The sequence below is a fragment of the Pseudopipra pipra genome, chromosome 13, assembly GCF_036250125.1.
Source record: "Pseudopipra pipra isolate bDixPip1 chromosome 13, bDixPip1.hap1, whole genome shotgun sequence".
In the NCBI taxonomy this organism is placed as follows: Eukaryota; Metazoa; Chordata; class Aves; order Passeriformes; family Pipridae; genus Pseudopipra; species Pseudopipra pipra.
The window spans coordinates 5,008,131-5,031,944 of NC_087561.1; the positions used below are offsets into that span (position 1 = coordinate 5,008,131).

At 38.8% G+C, this 23,814-nt stretch overlaps 1 protein-coding gene across 1 annotated transcript in view; it reads left to right on the forward strand.

The window, feature by feature from the left end:
* Positions 1-23,814, forward strand: part of AFF2 (ALF transcription elongation factor 2) — a 302,951-nt gene that overhangs the window by 30,501 nt on the left and 248,636 nt on the right. Inside the window, exon 2 of the mRNA XM_064669750.1 lies at positions 22,179-22,299. Coding sequence (XP_064525820.1) covers positions 22,179-22,299 — 121 coding nt within the window. The remainder of the gene's footprint in view (positions 1-22,178; positions 22,300-23,814) is intronic.

Genomic DNA, 23,814 nt, shown 5'->3' on the forward strand with positions numbered 1-23,814 from the left:
ACTAACAAAACACTGCTTTGGGAATAACTGAACCTATACATTTTGTAAAGCTTTTTCTTCTGCTGAAAAAATATTACCAGATGATTTTTTTTTTTTACCATCTTTCCTGCATTTTCACTCTGTCATGCTCAAGTTAATGCAGAGTTAAACACGAGGCTGAACTTCCACTCTGGCTGAAAGCAGTGCTCTGCTAATGCCATCTATGAATCTGAAGCTATGAGCCAGATTAATGAAAATGAGATGTTCCACTTTTCCAGCAGCCCTAAAAGTGATTCCCTGCCTGGCAGGGTGAGTGCAGGGGAGACTTGCTTTCTGCTCAGTATAATTATAAAATCCAACCAGACCAGCAGCACTTGAAAATATCAGCTTCCAGAATCAGCAGAATCAAAATATCAGCCCAGTCTTGCACACCTTGCTTTTTTATTTTTCTTGGAGCTCTTTGGCGATGCTTGTATTTTTTAGAGGAGGATTTAAAATATGTTTTCCTGTGCTGTTTACATAGATTTTTGATCAGTAGCTGTATATGGAAGGAAAAAAATTACAATGCTTTAAGGATTTTTTTTTTCCTGACATGCTTTCCAATGCCCAGTATGAAGTAACTCTGCTTAATTGGAAAGATGCTGCAGCTGCAGACTAGAGCTGTTGGCTTGGGTGGGATTGCCCAAGTGAGGAAGGGCAAGTTCAGGTCTTTTTTGTGTTGCTTGTGCCTCTGCTTCCTAGGAATGTGAAATGTCTTTTGGCAATGGTAATATCAAATGATGAAGCTAACACTGGAGAGTTTAGTATTTACAAAAACTCAGTAAAATAAAGAGCTCCAGAGATTTGATTCCTAAGTCCTGAAAGGAAGGATAAAAACTTCCCACATCCATGAATGTATGTTGAGCAGAAATGAAACATTTAGATTTTGCTTCTCTTTTTCTATTTGTGCCTTTAGGGGGCTGTAGTAGAAATGGAATACATAATGTATTGACAGGAGATATATATTCCACTTGTGAGTACGGCTCTGAATCCTCAGCTTCGCTGTTTCTGAATCATCATGTCTTTCCTCAGTGGAGAGATAAATATGACATTCACTTCAACCCATTTAGCCCATTATTCATTTATATAAAGCAGGACCAATTAAGACATTCTTTTGTGTATTTGTACATTCTACATACGGAGCAAATGGGAGTTAAAAATATCTGTTGCAGCAAATGTGGCGGATGCTCTTTGAATACTGAACATGTTACTCCTGCAGCTCCTCTGAGCACTAAACTGACATTCGGGAGCTGCTGAAGAACACAAATAGGCACTTGTTTGGTTTGGTGTTTGCTCTGTTTCTGAGGTATAAGATTTATGCTCACCCACTCACCTGAAAAAGTGCATCCCTTTCCACTCTTCCAGCTGCCTGCTGGTGAGTACACAGTGCACAGGCACTGCTCTTCAGCCCTGGACAGAGACAGAAGTGACCAGCGAGTTTCATAGGCAGAAGTCCATATTCCGGGAGGGATCCATGTTAGGTAGTGCTGGTGTATCAGAATGAATTATTTTATTGGTCTTGCTGCTATCTTTCAGAACATGTGTTTTGACTTTTTGCTCAATCTCTGAGAGTTTGAGAAGAGAATGAAGTTAAAATAAAATAATAAAAAAACCCCAAGAAATTCCTGCTATCACAGGCTTAAGGAAATAAGCCAAAATATACATTTTCAATTCCAACAGCATTGCTGAATGGTATAAGTCTCTGTTGGCTTAAGTGTTTCTTGGCACAAAATGCTGATTATATATGTCTCAAGGAGACAATCAGCATGTTCATACAAAAGTCTCAATCCCTAAAACACAATAACATGTGGTTGCCACTAAAGATTTGCTGTCGAAATAGATAAGGAAAGTTCTTCTGGATTACGATATGGGGCTTTACATTGAAAAGCTTTGTTTTGCATTAAAAGGTAGTTTGTGGCATTGTGAAGTGATGAAATGGTGTGCAGCATAATACAGTTTGAATGGAGAGGAAATGCGGTAAGATATAAATGGTTTGATGGTATTTTTCCTTGCAACTCAGTAATATTTAACTGTTGCATGGCTGCCTGAAACAAGTCAGTCCCTACTGAGGAAGATGTGGTGGTTGTGCAGCTTTTCTGCAAGGCCCTCTGTGTGCCAGCACCGTGGCCCAGCTGCAGATGGGGAACTGCTGCCCTTGCAGAAGGGGCTGCCTGGGGGAATGGGCCAATATATTTTGGTGGATCAGAACTTACATGAATGACTATTGTCTTGTGGAGCAGCATGGCAGCCATATGTGCATCACTTTATATCTTTTGTGTCTGCTAGGCTGAGTTTTGTGTGTTTTTTTTTTCACCCAAGATCCTTTCCAAATCTCTTTATATATTGTGGCTTAGAACTTCATCATCTTCCTGTGCACAAGTCTGTGAATGTTAGTGTCAATATAAGCTGGAAACTTCTGGTCATGAGGTTTTGTTGTGTTCCTGTGACAAGTGTCATGGAGTTGGATGAGACCATTTATGAACAGGTCCAAGTTTCTCAGCAGCTCAGGCCCCAGGAGTGCACCCACACAGCATCCAGTGAGGAGCCCACCCTCTGGGCTGCTTGGCTGGAGGCTTTGCTTCATCCCTTCTACCAGGGCCTGTGCCAAACCCCTTATGCTGTTGTATATCTTTAAGAAAGATTTCCAATGCCTGTTTAAAGGCTTCAAATGGCTGTGAATCCCCTGCTTTTTTAGTTAAGTTGTTAAAATGGTTATTATTTTGTTATCATTGAAAATTGATGCTGCATAAACTGGTTTGAATTTGACTGGCTTCAGCTTCCAAGCACTGGATCTTGTTACGCCCTTTTCTGCTAGATTAAATACCCATCTGCTCTCTGCATTCTCTTTCCTGTGTAAGTATTCATAGTCTGTGATCAGGTTGCCTCTTAACCTTCTCCTTTATGAACTAAATAGACTGAGCTGTAGTCTCTCCTTGTAAGGCAAGTTTTTCCAGGCGCTCTAATCGCTCTTGTAGCTCTTGTCTGAATCCTTTCCAAGGGTAAGAGGAGGTAGGGAATAAACCAGCTAAGCAGGGGAGGCCTGCTTTTGTTTGGTTGAGCAGTTTGGTATCAGGAATTGTTCATTCCTATTGAGAAGATTGAGAGGTACATCATGATGAGGAAGGAAAACAAAGCAGCATGTTTCATCCAGCAAACGGAGGGAAATATGTGTCTCTGTGTCAAGCATCACTTTTCTAAGCAGCCCTGTCTTCTCAGTCATTAGCAGAAATTTGAGCTAAACCTGTAGTTGCTTTTCCTTACTGGTCCCTCTGTCATATGTATTTCCCAACATGCCCCAGTGTTGAACTCAGTGTCCTCTGTCTCATGTCCTCTGACCCTTCACAATGTCTGGGTCACAATATTTGCTTTGTATAATGCCAAAATAAGGATTAAAGTGACCATACGAGGTTCCCAGTAGAAGCATCTTGATAATTGCATGGTTTTAATTTTTTTTAAGATTTATTTTAAAATAATGTATATATATAATTTGTTACTTTAAATATGTGTAATGGATGACTGATCTGCAAAACAAGACATCTTTATGCACAGCTTAGCTGATCTGTTGATAGGGCTTTTCTGGCCAACTTTAGGAGACAACTGTTATTTCAAATAATAGTTTATTGTTTGATATAACTGTAAAAAATGAGTTTATATATTCTAAGTAGAAAAATAACTACCTATAGGCAGATGGGGCTGTATCCTCATGCCATACAATTAAATACATTTTTAATAGTATTTTTATCATATACTGGTTTTATCAGTATAAACAACAAATGGGAATAACTGAAGATCTTATTGAGGTCTTAATGTTGATTGTATTGCCAGTGGTTTGTTTGTGCTGAGCATTGGGGATTCAAGGGAAATATGTTGTAACTGTGTTCTGATTTAATGCTGCTCACATTTAAACATGGTACATTCTCAGGATGAAGCTTGAATTATTGAAGAATCAGAACAACTAATCCTTGATAAAATCAGAATACTTTAAAAAGTTTAAGGGAATACTTTGTCCTTCAGATTATATGACCTGAAAATAAAAGTATGCAAAAGGATTTAATAAAACATAGGCTATCCTGCATGAGAGCTCTCTCAAGGCTTTTCAAGGAGTAAATGGTTACCATTACCAGAGGTAATGTACTTCATTTGCTTTCCTAAGAAGCTACTTTGATATTAAGAGAAACTCCTGAGCTAGGATTGGAATTTAAACTCCTGTAGGGTATTTCATCTTGCGCCCTAACATACCAGTTTGATTCTGAGGTCAGCTCTATTCATGGCATCAAACTGGCTTTAATAATTTCAGTGTTATTTCTCAATTTTTAATTTTTTTTTTTTTTTTTTTTTTTAGTTTGTGTTGCTTCAGTAACAATTTCAAGCTGTTATGTGCTCTGGTTACAGAGTAGCTGGTGATGGCTCTGTTCAGAGTTTCCCATTAAAAAAAAAATCCTACATGTATTAACAATATTTTTCTCTCACCACTTCTGCATTTTAAGTGCAGAATTTTTTCGTTGGCTCCCCAGAGTGCTTCCCTGAGCAGAGTTTCCCAAGGGAATAGTAGTACATAGGGGTTTTGAGAGTGAAGAGATTCCCCCCACCCCACTTTTTAATGATGATTCAGTGGAAATATCTGTGTAAAAAATGTACTATATATCTGGGTGTGTTTGCTTAGGAATAATTTATGCTTCTGTGTCAAAGTGTGTATTCTGATGTGGTTTAGATAAATACTGCCTATCTGTTTGCAAAATCAAACCATCCTTTGAATTCACTAGTGCCTGGTTTAGTGTTCGCTGAGGTCAACAGAGAGCTCCCACTTCATTTTGGAGGGATTTGGTTCCAGTGCACGAAGAGGAATAGTTGCTTCACAAGACTGTTCAGCTGTGCTTGGGATAGAAAGAATAGAAACTGCTGGAATGTGTTACTTGCCTTTAGGCACCTGGAGGAGATGATGACCCAGTGGAACTAGAAACAAATATATTCTTGCCACTTTTGTGATTTCAGTTTCCATTTTGTATGAGAAGACTGTAGCCCATTAAACTCATTGCTTCACCTGTGAGCTGCTTTTCTTCTCCTTGCTTTAAAAACACTTCACCAGTTTCAACACAAAGATACCTATTTGCCTCTTGGGTTTCTCAGGCACTTACATGTATGATTTTTACATGATATGTTTCTTTTAAATTCTTTCCTCTGATAGCCCAGGTGGTGTGAAGTGTAAGGTGAGGGCGTTCAAGGAACTGGTGCAGTGTAAACACATCTAAACCTATATACTTACTCTGAAATCTGCCTTAGTTGAACCCTCAGCAGACATCCTCTTTGGTGTTTAACACCAAGCCTTGTGTTGACAAGTGAAGGTATGAACACTAAACATAAACATCAGCTCTCCTCCCCTTGCTTTTGTCACTAAGCAATGCCATTGTCTTAGTGTATAAAATTCTTCTGTTTGACATGGCAGGTGAGTTTGGTTTTGAGGCAAGGTTATGGCTGCTTTTGGTTGCAGACATGCACTGATCTCATTTATTTGCAAGTGTAAAACAGACTGCAATTTCATCAGGTACAAAAACCCCTTGGGTTTCTTTAATTGGACTTGCTGTGTGCAAAGGACTGGCAGGTAAATGCATTAAGTGTTCATATTGGATGCTGGTTTCTGAGGTAAAACCAAGTTTATGATGGTCAAGTAATAGATAAGAAAACTTACTTGTAGTTGATGAGTGAGGGATTGTATTCTGACCTGCCTGTTGGTTGGTGCTGATCTGTTACTTGGCAGACAGCAGGGATGCTACAATATTTCACACTGTATGCTACTGCAGAAATAATAATACTATTGCCAGTTCTCACAAATTATGATTATTACCCAACTGCTGATGACTGTTCTGTTTTCCTACTCTTCCCTGCAAAGCTCTTTCTTGCTGCCATCGGTCTCTGCGTGCTTCCATGCAATCCTGCTGCTCTCCAGTAGGTTTCTGTCAGTGTTTGCTGGATTAGCAGGATAATTTGCTTTCCTGGCATGTTTTGCTTGTCCATGAGGACAGACTGCTCGAAAGAAGAGAGAACTAACCTGGTGCATCAAGATTCAGTAACTATCATTAGTTGCAAGTTCGAACCTCCCGGCGCTGAACCGCGCAGTCTTCAGGAACTGTAAGATTGATGTGTCTCTTGCTAGTTTAACATGCCAGCCCAGCCTGCTTCCAAACTGAGTTGTAGCATTATTATCCTTCAGTGACAGATATGTGCAGCGATGGTGATCTTTGACCTGCATAAAATAAGTCAAAGGAACAAAGCAAAACTTCAAAGACCACAAGTGCGCCCAACACTTTCAAGCTCACGAGAACAATATACTGTTAGCGTGAGTATTGCAGAGATTTAATCATTACATCTGTACCTCAGCACATTTTTGTAATTAGAAATCAGACAGTCTTTTTAATTTTAGAGGTAGAATTTCTTTCTCTGCCTTTTCTTTGTTTTTCTCAGCAATCAATCCTGTGCTTTGGTTTCCTTTTTAGCTTTTTGCATATCACATACTCTGATTTATCACAAAAATGTATGTTGCGTATGCAACTAGTAAAGAGCACTTATGGTCCTGTTTTTGACAGAACAAGTCATTTGAGCCAGCTGCAGTAAAATGTTCCTGATTTGGACTAATGAGCAGGAGGCTGATTGCAAATTCGAGAATTTTCTTATGTAGGGAGCCAGGAAACAGCTATAAAACACAGAACAAATGCACCCTATAATGTACTTTGTTCATTTATTTCAAACCATAAGGATAGTTTTGTTTTAATTATTTATGATAATAAACTTGCGAGTAAGGCATTCTGCTATATTTTGTAATGATAATGAAACTTGAGTGATGCAGGGCCTCTCCACAGCATCCTGATATTAAACGTGTCTTGCAAACAGATTAAGGAATTGGTCATGTGCTCTTTTAGGAATTTTTTTGCTATTTAGGTAGGGGTTAAAGGCTTATTTTCTCCTTCTCTCCCGTCTTTCCCTTCCCTTCAAGTTAAAAAAGGAGCCTGTTTCCTGTCTCAGAAATACACACTGTTAGAAAGAAGCTCTTAGTTAAGGCTCAGTATTCTGCACCATTTAATGTACGAGAGCTCATTGAAAGCGTCTTAGGGAACATTTCCAAACATTCTCTGCAAACTTATGGTGAGCATCACAAATTTGCCCACTGGCTGCTTTTATCACATGCTAAGGGTAAAAAGGAGGAGTTGGAAGTACAAATAAAACAGCCTTTGCAAGTCACCTGTAAAATCTTTGTGTGCAGATTATGGCAGGTGCAACTCAGACTCTCCAGTAGTTCATTTCTAGTGGTGTGACTTCTCTCCTCTCACTGGTGATCTAATTAAGTAAAAGCTATTGAAGCAAAAGGCATTTTCCTGGGGAATTAATGATTGGATGGGAGAAGTTTATAACCTGAAGTGCAAGTGAAGACCATTTACTGATTTTCTTCTTTTTACTGTTTTTTGACTCCTTGTTTGATTTTTCTTTTGTTTTTAAAGTAAAGAAGATAAAGAGCAGTACCAGTTTCTTGTCTGCATTTTTAACACTGCTCAAATATTGCCCTTATATTTAATCTGTTTTAACCTGGTAGATTGATAAGACAACATAGTATGCAGTGCTTAAGAACTTGACAAATAATAATAATGTATGAAGCATTTATCAAGAATTAATGCCTTTCTACTAGCCAGTCGGAGTATTTTTGTATTTCTTAGCATTTTATTAGTTTGATAATTGTTAGCCTCCTGAGTGCAAAAATTGAAGCATTACTGTGCTGCTGGTTGTGGCTGTGGTGGTCTTACAACTAAAAAGAGACAAACACTATAAATATTATGGCAACATTCAGTTTAGGTTTAAACCCTTACAACGTGATACGTGGGGGGTATATTTTCTGGTAGGTATTGCAAATAGAGATACTGTAATAGTAACTCCTTACCATTAAAAAGGAAGGTTAATTGAGTTGTAGACAGGCTAAGACATGGGCAATGGGAAGTGGTTCCACTCCTGCTGCTGCCACTGTGGTCATGAGCAAGTCCTTTACTCTCTCTGTGCCTCAGTTTCTCAATGCATGATGGCAATTAACTGCTTAGCTAGTGTTTGCACATTGTTCTGAATTAGTAGCTGTCAAGAGAGCCTTTGTTAACAAATTTCTAAATATTAACAATGGAAAAAAATGTGGGTTTTGTCTGATGAAACACAGGTTCCCATCATTTGGTGTGACAGGCAGTCCCAGTTTCTCCCTTTGCCTGATGATTTCTGTCAGCATTATGAGATGGAGGCCTCTAAAATGTTAAATCTTCTAGATCAGATCTGACTACAAAATCCTATTTAGACTAATACTCTGATGTGATTGTGCTGTAATCCAGTGAATTAACAGGACGATTTTTAAAAAGTAGCTGAGCTATATTTTATTCAAGGAAATGCTTAACCAGAACCTTTGTGGAACTGAGGAATGTAGTTGGTACAGTTTCCTCAAGAGAGTTTGTCCTTGATGAGTTGACCTGACAGAAACCCATGAGATCAGTAAGTGTTGATAGATCTGCTCTCCATAATGGCAACTGTGGTATGGAGGGACCAAGACTTTCTGTTCAGGTAGTGAAACGCTGACACAGAGGAGAAGAGAATCCAAGGAGTCATATGAGCAGATGCTTTTATATTTATAGACTATATTCCTCCTGATATTAATTTGGTACAGTACCAGTTAAAAGAACATAAAGCTATAGTTCTGTCTTCTGACTGCTTCTTAATGTGTTTAATATCTGGCCAGCAATGGTGAAGAGATCCACATGGCCGCGACCGGATGACCTCCTTGGAGCTGAAATCATTAATTAATATGTTTAAATCATCAAAAAAAAGCAAAGGTAGATGTGAAATGTGGCTATACATGTGCAGTCACGGGGCTCATAGCTAATGATGTGCAAATTGCCATAGAGGCTGTTAGTGCTGGGCTCTGTGCTCTCCCAGCTGACAGCCGAGAATCCACCTTTGGCCATGTCCGACCGATCCCGGGGGGGCCTTGGCTGGGGGCTCCTGGTGCACAGGGAGGCAGCTGGCCATGGAGATGAGCTCCCTTAGAAGAAAGGGTAAACTTTCTGCTTGGTGTTTAACTTAACCTTAGGCTCAGCTCATTGTGCTCCTTCCCTCGGCTCCTTTAGAGCACGTTGTCCCATACGGGCATTGTGGCTCAAGAGGCCGGGCTGGATCTGCCACAAGGCCTTGGTTTTGTCTCTTGGGATTGTCTGAACTATAGGTGGGTGTTATGTATCTGTAAAATCCCCTCTGTAGGATTGTTTGCTTGAGCAGATGTTACATTGGCTTTAGAGCTGTAATTATTCTTTGTCTGGTTGCTTGAAACTGGCATTAAAGGAATGACAGGTTCTAGGATAATACAGAAATGTGGGGGGTTGAATTACATATACAGTGTGTTAAGTTAATGTGAGGAGAATAATCCACGTTGTAAAGAAAAGAGAATCCTTCCTAGACCGACAGAAATATACACTTTTTTTTAGGCTTTCGGTGTAGCAATGCAAGACTTTCAAGTGGAAAATTGTTAATTTACTATAATGAATTGAAACGTGAAAAAAACAAATATTTAGTTAATTGCCTCATAAATCTGTCTGTTACTATCAGTGAAATTAAATTGATAAACAGTTCTTTAAAATTAATTTCCACATGGCAGTGTGCAGATTTTATTTTATTCAAACCCTATTAGGTATTTGTATGAAAGAAAACATAAATTTAAAAGGGCGTGTGTGACAAAACACACATTACCTAACATGGGTTCTGAGGTTTTAATATGTTTGGCATAATGAGGAGAGCTCAACATTAGCTACTTTCAAAGGCAATACCAGCTGAAAAGTGGAAGTACATCATATTCTTATGATTGTATCATGTCTCTTTGCTGTCAGTACAGCTGAACTCGGAGTCCTTTTGCTGCTGGGGTCAGAGGACCGTGGACATGACGCTTGAAGGTCACTTGTGGTTTTGGGCTGTTGCCAGGGATGGAAAGTTCTTCATGAGGCTGAGGAGAAGGCAGCTCTCTCAGGGGGACTAGGAAGCTTATTTCTGGTCAGTGCCAGGGTGGGAGTTTGTGGTGAGAGGGGGAGCTTGGTGTTTTATGGTACTGAGCCCGTGTTGCCTCCACAGCCACAACTTTTCCCGGTTTTGAGCCTGCTGCAGTAGCACTTGCAGGCCCTTGTTGTGAAAGGAGGTGGGAAGCTGAGTGCTCTTGTACTTTAATCACCTAATGACATTATGCCCTGTGCAGTATCAGTTCGTCAAAGTAAGTGGGGCACTACACAAAATTAAATCATTTGATATACTCCATCCTTCCAGCAAATGTAATAGGAACATCCTTTCTGACCTCTCCCAGTGACATTCAGCGGGAGAAAACTTGTCTTGCGGTGTATGACCCAGTGTTCTGGAAATGCACATAATGATAATTCCTCCCTGCTATATGGTGGTGTTAGATAGTCTTAAATTTCAGCTTGATGGTTGTCATCTCAGAGCTTAGAGGTGGATGAATGGTTGCAGGTTACAGCTGGTCTTATGGTAAAGTTTAACGTGTGAGAGCTGGGGCTCCTCAGTTTTCTTCCCTCAACCATCTCTTCTTGAATGACTGTCATCAACTCCCTTAAACTTTCATTTCCCTCAGATGTTTTGCTTGACAGTAGTTGCTTCTTCCCAGAGGTATAATCGGGCATGGCTTGATCTGATTTGTAAAGAGCTTTAAGATCCCCCAAAGAAACCAGCTAGAGGGACAAAATATTAGTGATAACAGTGACCTGTAAGACTTCAGAGGAAGGAGGTTGCAAACACATTTTCATTTAACTTTAATAATACTTTAATAATCAAAAGAAGAAATGTAATGTTTAATATTTAAACAAAATTGCATTCCCTTTCTTCTCATGTTAAGTGAATATTAAAGCAGGATGGAAGCTAGTTTACATATTTTTGCACTAGACTATTTTATTATTAAATACTGAAATGTGCTGGAGTTGGCCAGCCTCCAATGAATATGATTCAACTTACATTGCATTTTAATATGTGCATGTTACATAGTATAATATTTCTATTAGACAAATGTTTGATGGTAGGGAAATAAAAAAGGATGCACTTTTGTTAAGTAACACATTGTGTTCATGTTATGAAAATAAGTGATATTCATTCGCTGATTGACAGCAGAAGGGACAAAAATAGGAAAGTTTTTGGAGTGCAAATAACTATTATTCAGGATGCAGTAACCCATGTGTCTGGTCTTGACAGTGCAGGGTATAGTTAGTGCTGTGGAATGTGTGCCTGAGATTCTCCAGAGACTAAAGAGCACAGGAGCTTTCTCTCTATTTGCCTGTAGTAAGTGTTGGTGCCCCCCAAAATGCATAGGAGTTCTCTTTTTAATACAATCTTTTGTATTAAATCTTTTAATACAATACAATCTTTTTAAACCAGTGAGGTTTTCAGAGCTGATAGGAGCAGTAAACCTGGTTTGAGTGAAGGAGATAAGTTCAGATGAGTTGTGAAGCTCTTTGACACAGAGTATTCTGTTTGAGAGCATTCTTTGGAGAAAAGTTTCCCAGAGCTATTAAATATAAATTTACCAGCTCCTTTGTACTTAACACATGGTTTCATGTGCCTCAGTTTTGTCAGGGCAATGGCAGTATTTTGGGGAGCTCTTTGCCCTGTTCCTTTGGGCTTTACTGGGTGTTTGCTGTTGCCTGTTGTCAGAGGCAGGATGGGTTAAACAGAACTTTGGTCTGTTTGGTCCCCTTCTTCTGGGAGTTTGGCCCTAAGTAGCCCTGTTTTGTTCATTGTGATATTTCAGTCATTCATGAAGTCAGTTATACATGTGAGATTTCAAACACATTCAAAACATAATTGGGGAAACAGATATAGTTTCTCTTTGGCTCTGGGAACTGCAGTACTGGGATAATCATTTGCATCACACCCACCTTAAACATTCAAGTCATTTCAGACATGAGGTTGTAGTTATAGCCAGTCTAAATAACATTTTATTATGATTTTTCTCTGTGTAAAGAAGTATTTTACAATTTTTAAATGCTTGCTTTTAGCTTTCAAATCCCAGAGCATATTTCAAACTTGTGTAACACCTACATGCCATATCCCTAATTGCACAGCATTCCCATGCCGACTTAAATTTAAGGGTGTTGTTTTTTCAGGGAGCATGATACATTTGGTTTACTTTTTCTCAGTGACAAGGTCTGTGATCTGCCTGGTGTGTGTGTGTGTCAGTACTTACTGTGGGGTAGAGGCAAATTTCATTATTCCTGTCGGTTGAGATGTCATATGTGTAATCTATAACATCACTAAAATGTATATATGTGTGTGTGTGTGTATAATCACTCTTTATTTCAAGGTCATAATGGCCTGTGGGGTAGATTAGGAAAATTATTTGGTATCTCGATTTTTTTTTTTTAATTAAGAAATTCTTAAATTTCATTTAATTTACCTTTGTCTCTGCAGTCAGTAGCAACATGTTGTAAGGAATGACCATAGAAGTTCTGTAGCTCTGGCATGTGCTGGTTTGTACTTAAGACTTTTTAAACTCTTGGCAGTGGATAAAAAAATTCTGTTAACATGAGGAATATAGCAGAAAAGTTAGTTTATAGCAAGAAGTTGCTGTGACTTAGAGCTGGCTGTGCTATGACACCTGGCTTTTTTTGTCATTATTAAATGGCTGGGTCCCATCCAGTCCTCATTGAATTCACTGGGAAAATTGCCAGTAGCATCAGTTGAAGTTTTGAACTATGCCCTTGGAGAGGATGTAAACCTCAGCAATGCTGATGAACTTTGTGCTGGTTTGGTTAAATTATTTTGTCATACTTTATACCTTGTTTATAAATGAGGAATAAACATTATATGTTTGCTGTAGACATGAACAGTATTTGTTACAGATTATCTTCCTCACTAGAAGCCAATGATGATGATAATCCATTGACCTGCTGACTCTGAATCTATTTAGAAAAAATAAGCACAAAATATTATTATTCTTTCCTAAGGTATGGAACAGGCACCTTGTTGCTGTGAGGCTTTTTAAAGTCCAGTGGAAGAACGCTTAAAACTTGGAGTTTGTAATGTTCTGGATTCTTTACAAACTTATGAGCATTAAGTCTTATGAAGCTACAAGATCATTGCATCTTCTGCAATTTGCTAGTGCCCAAGATGAGCAATATATTTCACAACAGCACTGAAAAGGGGGTGCATGTGTACTTGAATTTGAAATGAGAGCACCTTGCACTTATTTGATCATCTCTGTCCGTTTCAGTAGATACTACTACAACACATTGAGGCCAATATATAGGGTTTCAACTGAGAGGATAATTTATTTAAGAGATAATTTCTTAGCTGATGTCCTAAATAACAAGCAATTTAATTATATTAGGCTTAGAGTACCATTTTTCTGTGCACTGGAGTCTCTGAATCAGTCTGTATGTGTGCACTGCACACAGAGACCTGTGTGAACTTCTTCAGTCTAAAATTGATGAATGAAATAGTCATCCTACTAAATTTTTAATTTTCCTGTGGTGGTATTCTTCAGCACATGTTAAGTTTAAGAACATGTGGTTAAATAGCTGCACAGCATGTGAAAATGCTCAAGGGAGTAGAGGTGCCTGTTAGTAAATGAATGCATTTATTAGAGCTGTAGGAGCCCACAGAAGCATTTCTGTGATAAAATACTCAAGCAGTTGATTGTGCTGATTCATCTGTGCCCAAAAGGTTGTGTTAATCATGATTGTTTTGTGTCTTCTTTAAAAGGCTAGATTTATATCTGTCTATTCTGCCATCTATTAGGTCTCATTGCCAACATTTCGAGCATATATAAATGTGTGGAATCCATTTTTAAGGAAGCATCTGACAGGTGCCCAGGAAGGTTTTGAGTGGTGGTATTAAAGACAAAAAATTAATTCTAAATATGAAAAAAGATAAAGACAAAAGTAGAATTCCAAAATGGTTTTCAGTGCAGATGTAAGAGTGCAATCTGTACACATTAGGTGATAGTAAGTTAAAGATTTTGAATTTCCATATATTAAAGTACATTTTATGCTTCGAAAACGGTAAATGTACAAAGAAATGTACATTTTCAAGAAAGGCTTCACAATTTGAGCTATTCAGGTGAAGGAAAAACAGACTGTAACAAGCATTGTGAGAATATTTTTAATTGCATCAAATTACTATTATATCTTGGGATTAATATATGTAAAATATACTTTTTGTAGCAGTACTATGCCACATTTGCTATTGATGTGTGTAAAGAATAATTCACAGCATGCAACTAAGCACAACTATATTTATCTGTAGCACATTAATACACAGAGTGCTGGTGCTGATAGGCTGCTAGGAAGCTGATGGCCACTAGGATGTCTTTAGGAGATATGCTGTGAAATATAGTATATACTTTGGCAAAGGCTTCATTGCCATCAGTGAATTTTGAAGAAGCTCCAAATCCCAGGAGATATAAAAATTAAAAAAGCAAACAAAGACATTTAAAAACCTGTCATGTCCTGTTAAACTCAGAAGAACAATGAAATTCAGAGTTTAGGTTGAATGTCCTTTCCTATTCAACCCCCTTGTAGTGATCAGAGTCCCCTTACAGCCACAGCACATTACCCATCTAATAAAGCTTTTTAATCCAGCTCCAGTGTCCTGAATGTAATTCATTTGATGCCAAAATGCTCATAAATTTCACATTTATTTAAGTTAGTTACAGTTTATCATTGGTTTATTGCGAATCATAACTAGAATACTGGATTCCAGGTGCTTCTGGGAAGTTGATATCGACACCTCAATGCGTATTCATTTACTTAAAGAAAAAAAATTACAACAAAAATAACCCCATAGTGTTACCTTAACTAGCTCTTTTATTTATGAATCAGATGTTTATTCTTAGAAATACTGCATGTTGGAAAGCTGTTTTATGTGACTGATGTTCTAATGACTGTTTGTCTTTTAATGTCCTTCTGAAGCTGTTTATAAATAGTTTTCTCTTCAATTTTCTTTTCCCCCCTCTTTTCCTTCAGTTTTGCTTTTGTTTCTCATACTGCAAATTTGAACTGACAAGAAGACTGTAATAGGACTCCAAAACATACCTTGAACACACATTGTTAAGCAAATTACAATTGCTGATGTCATTTACACGTGTTGCCTTTCAAAGGATGAACATGTTCATTTAATTTGCTTTTTAAATATCCATAACAGTGTCCCCAAGCATTTTAATAAAACAGAAACAGTTAATTATTGCCGAATAAGGGTACCCAAATATAGTGATCTGCAGCCTGCATTTAAATGTATCTGACAGCACTTCTCTCTTGAAGAGAAAATTGTGCAAATTGCCAGTTATTATATTTTTTAATAAATAAATCTTGACTCTGTTTCTCTCTTTCTTCCCCACCATACTGCAATACTGTTCAACAACCATACTTTCAGTGGGACCATTTCTATTACAGAGTGATTGAGCTCTGATTTACACATCAATTACCCAACTTCATGGAGATTTTCATGCTCCCCTAGCTGACATCAATGAAGCATAACTGCGTAAGCGCTTTATTTCATCCCAGTTTTTGATAACTCAGACTGATAACTAATCATATTGAAAGACAATGTGCTATGATACAGGAAACAATAAATGCTCCCCTTTGAAACCTCATCTGTTCTTTATATGCTTACTATTCAGGAGCTTATCTCTGTCATCCATTCCCCCAGAATCGTTCCTTCCAAATTCACGTGGAGGAAAGGTTTGGGGCTGCATTATACCAAAAAGAGGAGAAAATTGTTTTCTAGTTACTTGGTGTGTGTGGAAATAACTAAAAAGAATGAAGAATATGACAAATAGAAGCCAAACCCTTAGCCTCCTAGCTTACATTTCCATAATTTGCCCAGGGGTCTCTTGGGTGTTATTTTCTTCGGAGGCTTTAATCTTCTACATTCTCTGTTAAATGTGCTACAGGAGTGGCATTGTTTTTAATGCAAATTGTGAAGAGATTTAGCTCATGTGGATAGATAACCAGTGACCATCTCAAGTATTTCTCTGCAGAACTGTTGAACATCAAAGACAGAATATTCTATATTTAAAAATAAATCATTTATCTTGAAGTACAGTGATAGATATGTTCTCTGCTAGACACTTTCAATAACTATTCATGCTATGAAGAAGAAGACAGCATTAAAGTAAATGTTAAATATGAAAGATACTGAGAAGTTGTAAAGCTATTCTATCATGACTTGACTGGTCTCTGTTAAGTAGGAAAATTACCAGGACAAAGATGCAAGTTCAGTGGTGATAAACAGAGGAAGAGGAATTTTTCTATTTTAAGTGTGGTGGTGCTTATGTTGTTTATCATTAAGTGAAACAAAGACTTCAGATCAGCAGGGAGATATGTTAAGTTGGCCATATTTCTGCTTAAAGATCAGATTTTGAAATTCCTCTCATTTAGTGAATACATTTTAAGACCTGCGATGAAATTTAAGTCCTGAGGCTGCTTTTTTTCATTTTTCTTTTTCATTTGAATTAAATGTATTGAAATATCAGAGTTTATATAAGGACAGTCTGAAGAGATGAAGGAATTACAGTGTTGTGGTACTCTGCTTTTACCTGAAATTGGTGGAGCTATGGTGAGATAAATCTGGAGTTATGAACAAGTGAATTCCCATTGTAATGTAGTTGTTAGTTTGATTACCAGCTTAAATGCTTTTTACTGTACGTTTTTTAGCTCACATTGAAAAAGGATTGGCCTGGTATGGGCATTTTCATGAGTGGGTTTTGATTTGGGATGTTTAATACCTTGTGCAGGCATGAGAGTTAGTTTTCAAGGAAGCTGAGTTTACTTCTCCAACTTCCTGAGTGCTTGTGGGCAAAGTAAAAACTATGAAGAAACAACCTTGGGAAAGGACTTTCAGTTCTCAAATTCATATCATTTTATATCCACTGTGTCTTAGTTTAGAAGCTTGTGTTTATTTCTTGTTTCCACAAATGACAAACATTTCAGTTTGAGAACTTCTTTCATCATTTAGGCACATCCGATATTTTAAGGGGGGTGGAACCAGTACAGGGGAATGTTTGATTTGATCATAGTTGTGCATTTTTGTGAATTGAGATGTGTTATTGAGAACAGCAACTACTTCTTTCCTAACTTGTGGATAAATGCTGTTTTTCTTGAATGTCATTCATTTATCCTCGTGAATGTAATCTGTCGCTGCTATAAAGCCTCTCTGCTCCAGCTTTTTTATTGATTCTTTCCCTATTGGGCTCTTGTTGTTTTGACTGAATCAACAGAGCAGTGTTCTGTTCTCATTCATGGTTTGTCTGCAACATTAGGTGCTTGATCATTTTTCTCTCTTCTCCTTCTTAATATCACAGAGACTACTCCTTCCAACTGGTCTGACTTCTTTCTTCTGCTCTTTCTCCTGTCTTTCAGGCTCTTGTCTGACTTGCCTAGTCTGCTGTGCTTTGGAGACTACTTCTGTGGCTGTGGTTAGCAAAACTTTGAAAACAAACCTCAAACGCTCGATCTCAGCCTTTAGCTGTTGGTTTCATTTCATCAGCTTTCCTTTAACTCTTCCCTCTAACCTCTTACTTTGTTGCAGTCTGTCCTAAAAGGTTTTTTCTTTTCTCTCCAGATCGTTCTCACCACATCCTCTCACTTTCACCACAGATGATTGTACTGTCCTTTCCAGTGCCCCAAATGTTGCTCTCCTTCTAGTTCTCCTTTTTGTAGCCAGCGCTTGTCTGACTTCCATCTCTTATCGTCAGATCCACATTTGTAGCTTCCAGTCCAAAACCTACATGCCTGTCTGTTATCTTTTGCCTTGATATAACCTCCTTCTGCCTCAGCCACCTTCTCCCCTTCTCTGTTCTCTGGAGATCGAGATGGATCTGGGTTGTCCCCACAGCCCCCGTGGGCTGCACCGAGGGTGAAGGTGCAGCTCCACAGCCTCACTGGCACTGCAGGCTCACACAGGCTGAGCACCTGGGCTGTCACAGTGCATCAGCTCACCACTGTCCCTTAGGCTGTCTAAGAATGACAAATGGATGTATGCTGCTCTGATTGTAAAGAACTAAGTATCAAATGCTGTTATTCAAAATGCATTTCCAACCTGCCCCAATGTTAAACGTATCAAAACCGTAATACAGTTGTAGTTGCTATTCTTTTTGCCATATCCAGCACGCTGGTAATTTGTAGATCAGTGGTCTCATGTGCTCTTGTACCATGCTTACTGCTCACCATTCCTGATCTTCTAAGATTTATGTACAGACTTCCTCATTCAAATTCAATTATTAATCTAATAAGTTGTAACAGAACAATAGAGCTCATGTATTTAAACTGCATTGTCACATAATAGTTGTGCCTAGGGAACTGGCCTTCTTGGATGCAATGAATACTGTGGCCTACAGCTGTTTCCTTCTAAATCTTGTTTTAAAATGTTTGCAAAAGTCTGTATTGTGATATCCCGCTCTCATGGCTTTAGAGGACTCATGAAGTATTTCTCATACTATAGTGAGACAGACTGAACTCTGATGTTCCTCATGGTATCTGACTATAGTTTTCACTGACACCTTCCCCACTAATCACATATCTGTATTTCACAGAACATTAGTTAAGCTAAAAATTAAACACAAGTCCCAGAGATTGCATTGTGGCCGCATTAAGAGTTTCTGGAGAGCATCCCATTAGGTTCTCAGTGCACTGCAGCCTTAAGATCTAATCATCATCCCTCTTTGGATTAAAAGGAACCCAAATAAATTGTTATCCTAATCTGTGTATGATCTTACAATATTTGACTTCCTGTAGACACAATCAGCGCCCTGTCAAGTGTTCCCATAGCAAAAGTACATTTGCAGAGAAATAAGCCAAGTAATGGACCTGACAGGATGAGCAACCACTTCCTTTTGCATAGATACTTTGTACACTTAAGGGTGCCATGTGACTGTGTAAGTGGAAAGTTCAAAATGAAGCTTTTTTTTTTTCTGTTTGTTTTTTTTTTTTTTTTGGCGGGGGGGGTGTTTGTTCTCACAAGAGAATATACAAGAGAGGGATTTGGATTGATGCAGAGCTGGCAATTCACTTAGGGCTTTGTTTGTGTTGTAACATGGATTCTCACAGTTTGGTTCTGTGTAAACACTGCTGGGGTCCAGTGCTTGAGGTGCACCTTTGCATTCACCTCTTGGGTGCATGGATAACATTCATAAATGTACTATGAGAGAAATAGTTCAGTAGATTGTGTTGGAAAATACTGTATTTTCAACCTTTTTACTGTTAGCATTGTAAATACTGTGTTAGCTCAAGTTAATGGCTTTTAAAGTGATTATGCCACTCTGAATTATGCCACTGCTGTTTTCATCATTTTTGAATTTGTGGTTTTGTAATGTGTCATAAAACATATCTAAATAGTCTTAGGACCTCTGCTGGTTTTTCTCAGATAGGATATGGCATAATGCCTCACTTGGTTCCCTAAATACTTTGCATGCTTGCAACCAGAGCTGGCTTTTAGGTAACAAAATGCTGGAACCTCACGAGGGGTGAGATACGTTCTGTGCTGTAGGCTGTGATCTCTGTGTTCAGTGGCCAGATTCAGTTTGATTTGAATGGGCCCAGGATTTCACCCTGAAACCCCAGGCCAGGGAAGCCATTGAGAAGCTGTAAAACACAGCTCTAACTTTCATGAATAATTCTTTCTGAAGTGAGTGCTGGCACTGCCTGGGATAGGACTGCTCCCGTAAGCAAAGATGATTTATGCAGGATATAAAATCTTTCTTAGACCAAATCCATGAGACTGGGTTTATAACTTCATAATGATCTGATCTTGCTGCAAGAGTCACCCAGTCTGTGGGTCAAACTGTCAAAGAAATCCCTGGAAAGATTTCCCATGAGAGGGATAACCATAGTGTGTCCCTACTCCTCCTGGGCTGAATTATTCTGGGTTAAACCAGCCCCCTACTCTAGCAGAGTTGTGGGGAGGAGCCTTGTCCTCTTCTTTGGGTACCAATTTGGGAAACAGCTTGTGTTGACTTATTTCCATACTTGTGTATTATAATGTGGATTTAGGATATGAAAGGAAGGGATGCTTATCCCCCCTTCACTTTTAGTGAACAGTTTGCTTGTGGTTTGCAGCATTGCATCAGCAATGTGGTCACATATAGAATAGTAAAGTGACTGTTTTTACAACAGTTTCCCTTCTGTCTCTCTCAGGAAACCAGCAAACAGTACTAAACCTTCTGCAGAAATACCAGGATTGATTATAACAATGTTCTGGAGCTTGCTTTTGGTGTTAGTCATGCCACTACTTCAGGAGGTGTTATAAATAAATAAATTAAACAAAACAAAACAAAACGTGACAGGTTTTCTGCCTTCTAACCTGTAGAAGGAAAATGTGGATGGAAATCATTCAGCTCAGCCTATGTAGGTGGCTTTGCATTCAGTTTACAAGCCATAATCAAGCCTTATTCAATCCAACTCTGAGTGGTCTTGAATTGCTTAAACCAATTATTAATTCATATTTTTTATTTAGGGATCTCTCCGTGGCAGGTCTTTCCTTTTTTCTTTCCCTGCCTGTACAAAAACAAGTATATGAGTGTAAGGATAACATGGAGTCATCAGGCAACAGACATATGCTTTCCTGTGCTCTCTGCAGGGCTTGCAGGTTCAAACACAACCTGCCTGAATCATAAGAACTTTAATTGAGTAGATAAAGAGGTCCTCATAATTATAAACTGCAGTAGGTATAACAAGAGGCTAAATACATAGCTGTGGTTTTAATTAGCTGGTGCTTCAAATTAGTAATTGTGGTTTCACTCAGAAATCAGTGACTTTATACACTGTTAAAGCCTCATCACTGTGCAGTTCATTCCTCATTATATCTCTCGGTGTGAAGCTTTCAATACAACATCATGCTGAGCTAAAAAGGCAAAAGTTGTAGATATTTGGTTATCTTCCAAGTGCAGTGGAGCTCTGTGGAGATTTAATTCATTCTCGCCAGAGATAGGAGAATTAACTGTTCTTTGTTACAGCTGTAATATGTATGTTTGTGTGTAAGCATTTGTACACAGAGGCTGTGTGTGGATGTGTGCATGCGTGTCCAGCACCTATCAGGGAAATACTGCTTATTGCAGATAACATCAGGGCATATACCAAATCTGCTATTCAAATTGTCATCTGGAATTTGGTAGCTAATTAGCTGACACAAAGCAGAGCCAAAAGCCTCATAACAAATCAAATACGGGTTGAAAGCACAGAAGTGTCCCTTAATGCTTGTCACATGAGAGGTTGTCAGTGCAAGTTGAAGCATGCATCTTTTCCTTTCCTATTTTTTCCCTCTCCTTCAGGGTTTTAATTATATCTTTTCCCTCAGAGGAGCAGGAGGTAGTTTGTAAAGCCAAAAGACCAAAGTACTTCAGTGCTATTCAGGGGAGAAGTGAATATGGTCTCTCAGCTTGTCATCTAGGTCTGGCAGGTGCACAAAGTAAGCTGACACACAGATAAGTGCCACTCACCATTGCTACACTGAGATGCTGGATTCTTTTCTGTGTGTTTGTATGTAGAATTTTATCTGATACTGGAATCAACTATCCCAAAGTCTCTTCTGGCAGCCTGCTGCTACAAAACCACTTCGTAACCCCCGCCCCCTTGACACCTACAGTGAAACTGTACATAAATTTTAACAAGAAGTGGGACAGAATTAGGTGGTCTAAACCACACATGGATGACCTGGAGCATTGGGATGGATGTTTAGTTAAATGGATTTTTAGATGTTGCTGTGCTTCCTTGACTTCACATTTGCTTTCTCTGCCCATACACGCTCTGTGGGCACACGAGTGTGTGTGTGTGTGTGTGTTCACACTCATGTGTATGAACAGGCTGTTCATACAAAGACATCAAAGTATATTTTATTACTCTGCATAATACTCTGTTAGTTTGAAAAGAATATTTTTCTCTGTTTTCGTTTTAGAAGTGTACTGACTGGCCTTCTGCCCAATTTTGCATAGTTTTATGATTCCATGTTTAAATTTGGAAAAATTGTTCAGTGGCTGCTTCTTTCTTTCAGAATTATCCTTGGGAATTGCATTGTTTCTGATGTTTTATGGCTATTACTGATACTTATGAACATGTAACTAAATTATGGAGGAAATAACGTGTTGTCCTTTCTCTCTTTCTCTTCTTCAGTCACTATGAACAAGACCGGAGTGCACTTAAGCGGAAGGAATGGGAGAGAAGAAACCAGGAAGTCCAGCAAGATGAAGATCTCTTTGCTTCAGGTTTTAACCTCTTTGGGGAACCCTACAAGGTAAGTTGCATTGTTATATTTTGCATTTTCAGATGGCTTTTACAAATACAGATAAAGCTTCTCTTCACCTGCAAGAAAGGGAAGTATCACATCTGCCTTGGTTCTTATACTCTTGAATTCACTGATTGTACAGATCAGCATACGGCAGCAGAGCAAAGTGAATGTGCTGCCCAGCTTAGCATGCTAGCATTGGCAGAATCAGGAATTTTGGTTACAGTCCAGTTCGAGATTCCTTCCTCTAAACACATAGCAAAGTCCTGCAGTAGAAGTATGTGCAGCTCCTGTTTCTATAAGTGGGTTTGTACAAAGCTAGCTATTAGTTCTTTTATTTTTAAGAAGAAAATATACGAGTTGTTAAAACCAATGTCCCCTCTATAAATAATGAGTTCATAAGCTTTTTTTGTGCAAGCATAACCATCCAAAGAAGTCTTTTGGGAGACTGAATCTTTGGGGAGCATAACAAGGGTATGAAAGGGACTTTTATGACAAGTCTTATTCTCTCTAAGGAACCTTGCTGCCTGAGATTTTCATCACCAAGGGATGTCCCCCTTTATGATTTCTGCTGCTTTGATTTTCAGTAAGACATTCCCTAAAGAATTCATCAGAATGTAAATTTCCATATCTCTTTCTCCTCCCAATCAGTGACATCCATTGAAAGGCCACCACTTCATCTTTCCATTTTACATTGTTAGCAGCTGTAAGGGAAGATGAGGGCTCTTTGAAAATCACCCAGAAAGGAGGAGAAAAGACTGTCGTTATAATCATATGATGTCTAATAATTATAGACCACGAAAGTGTGGTGGATACACTTGACTCCAAGCTGTACTTTGGTTCAGGCTGACTTGAGGAGCAACAGACCTTTCGTCCTTGAGGTGAACTTGCCTGCTGGAAGCCCCTGGCTGGCGTTCCAGGGAGTGAAGGTGTCTTGAAAAATATTTCAAAAGGCGGTTTTGAAACCCAAAAGTGCAAGGTAACCAAAGCACAGAACAAAATATCAGAGCTAAAATGAAGATGTCTCTCCCTACTCTCTTGACTAGCAGCCAACTTCTTCACCCTATAAATACTGCCATCAGGGTGGGCCCAGTTTGATCTTACCCTGAAGTGCAGTTGGACTGCACACCAGATGACCCTCTGCTTGAGCAGGGATGCCTCTCAAGGGGTAGAGATTCCTTCCTTACCCAAGGCAGGGAGATCCCTTACCCATGACAGATATTTGATAACTGACTGATACTATGCTGAATTAATCCTATGAAACATTGCTAGTCCATGTAGCTACTCAATATTATTGTAAATATTATATGAATAATTCCATTAGACTTAAACCATTGACCAAGTCTGAGGCTAAGATTGGATCCAGCCATGCTCAGGGTCCATAAGGAGTTTAGAGAGCAAGAGGTCTATTCTGAGCCTTCTGACTGAGGGGAGGGTTCTCCTTAATCTTTGCATCTCTGGTCTCTTGAATTAGAACCATTCTAACTCAATTTGCCTTTGTAGGTTTCTTCCATGCAGCAATTA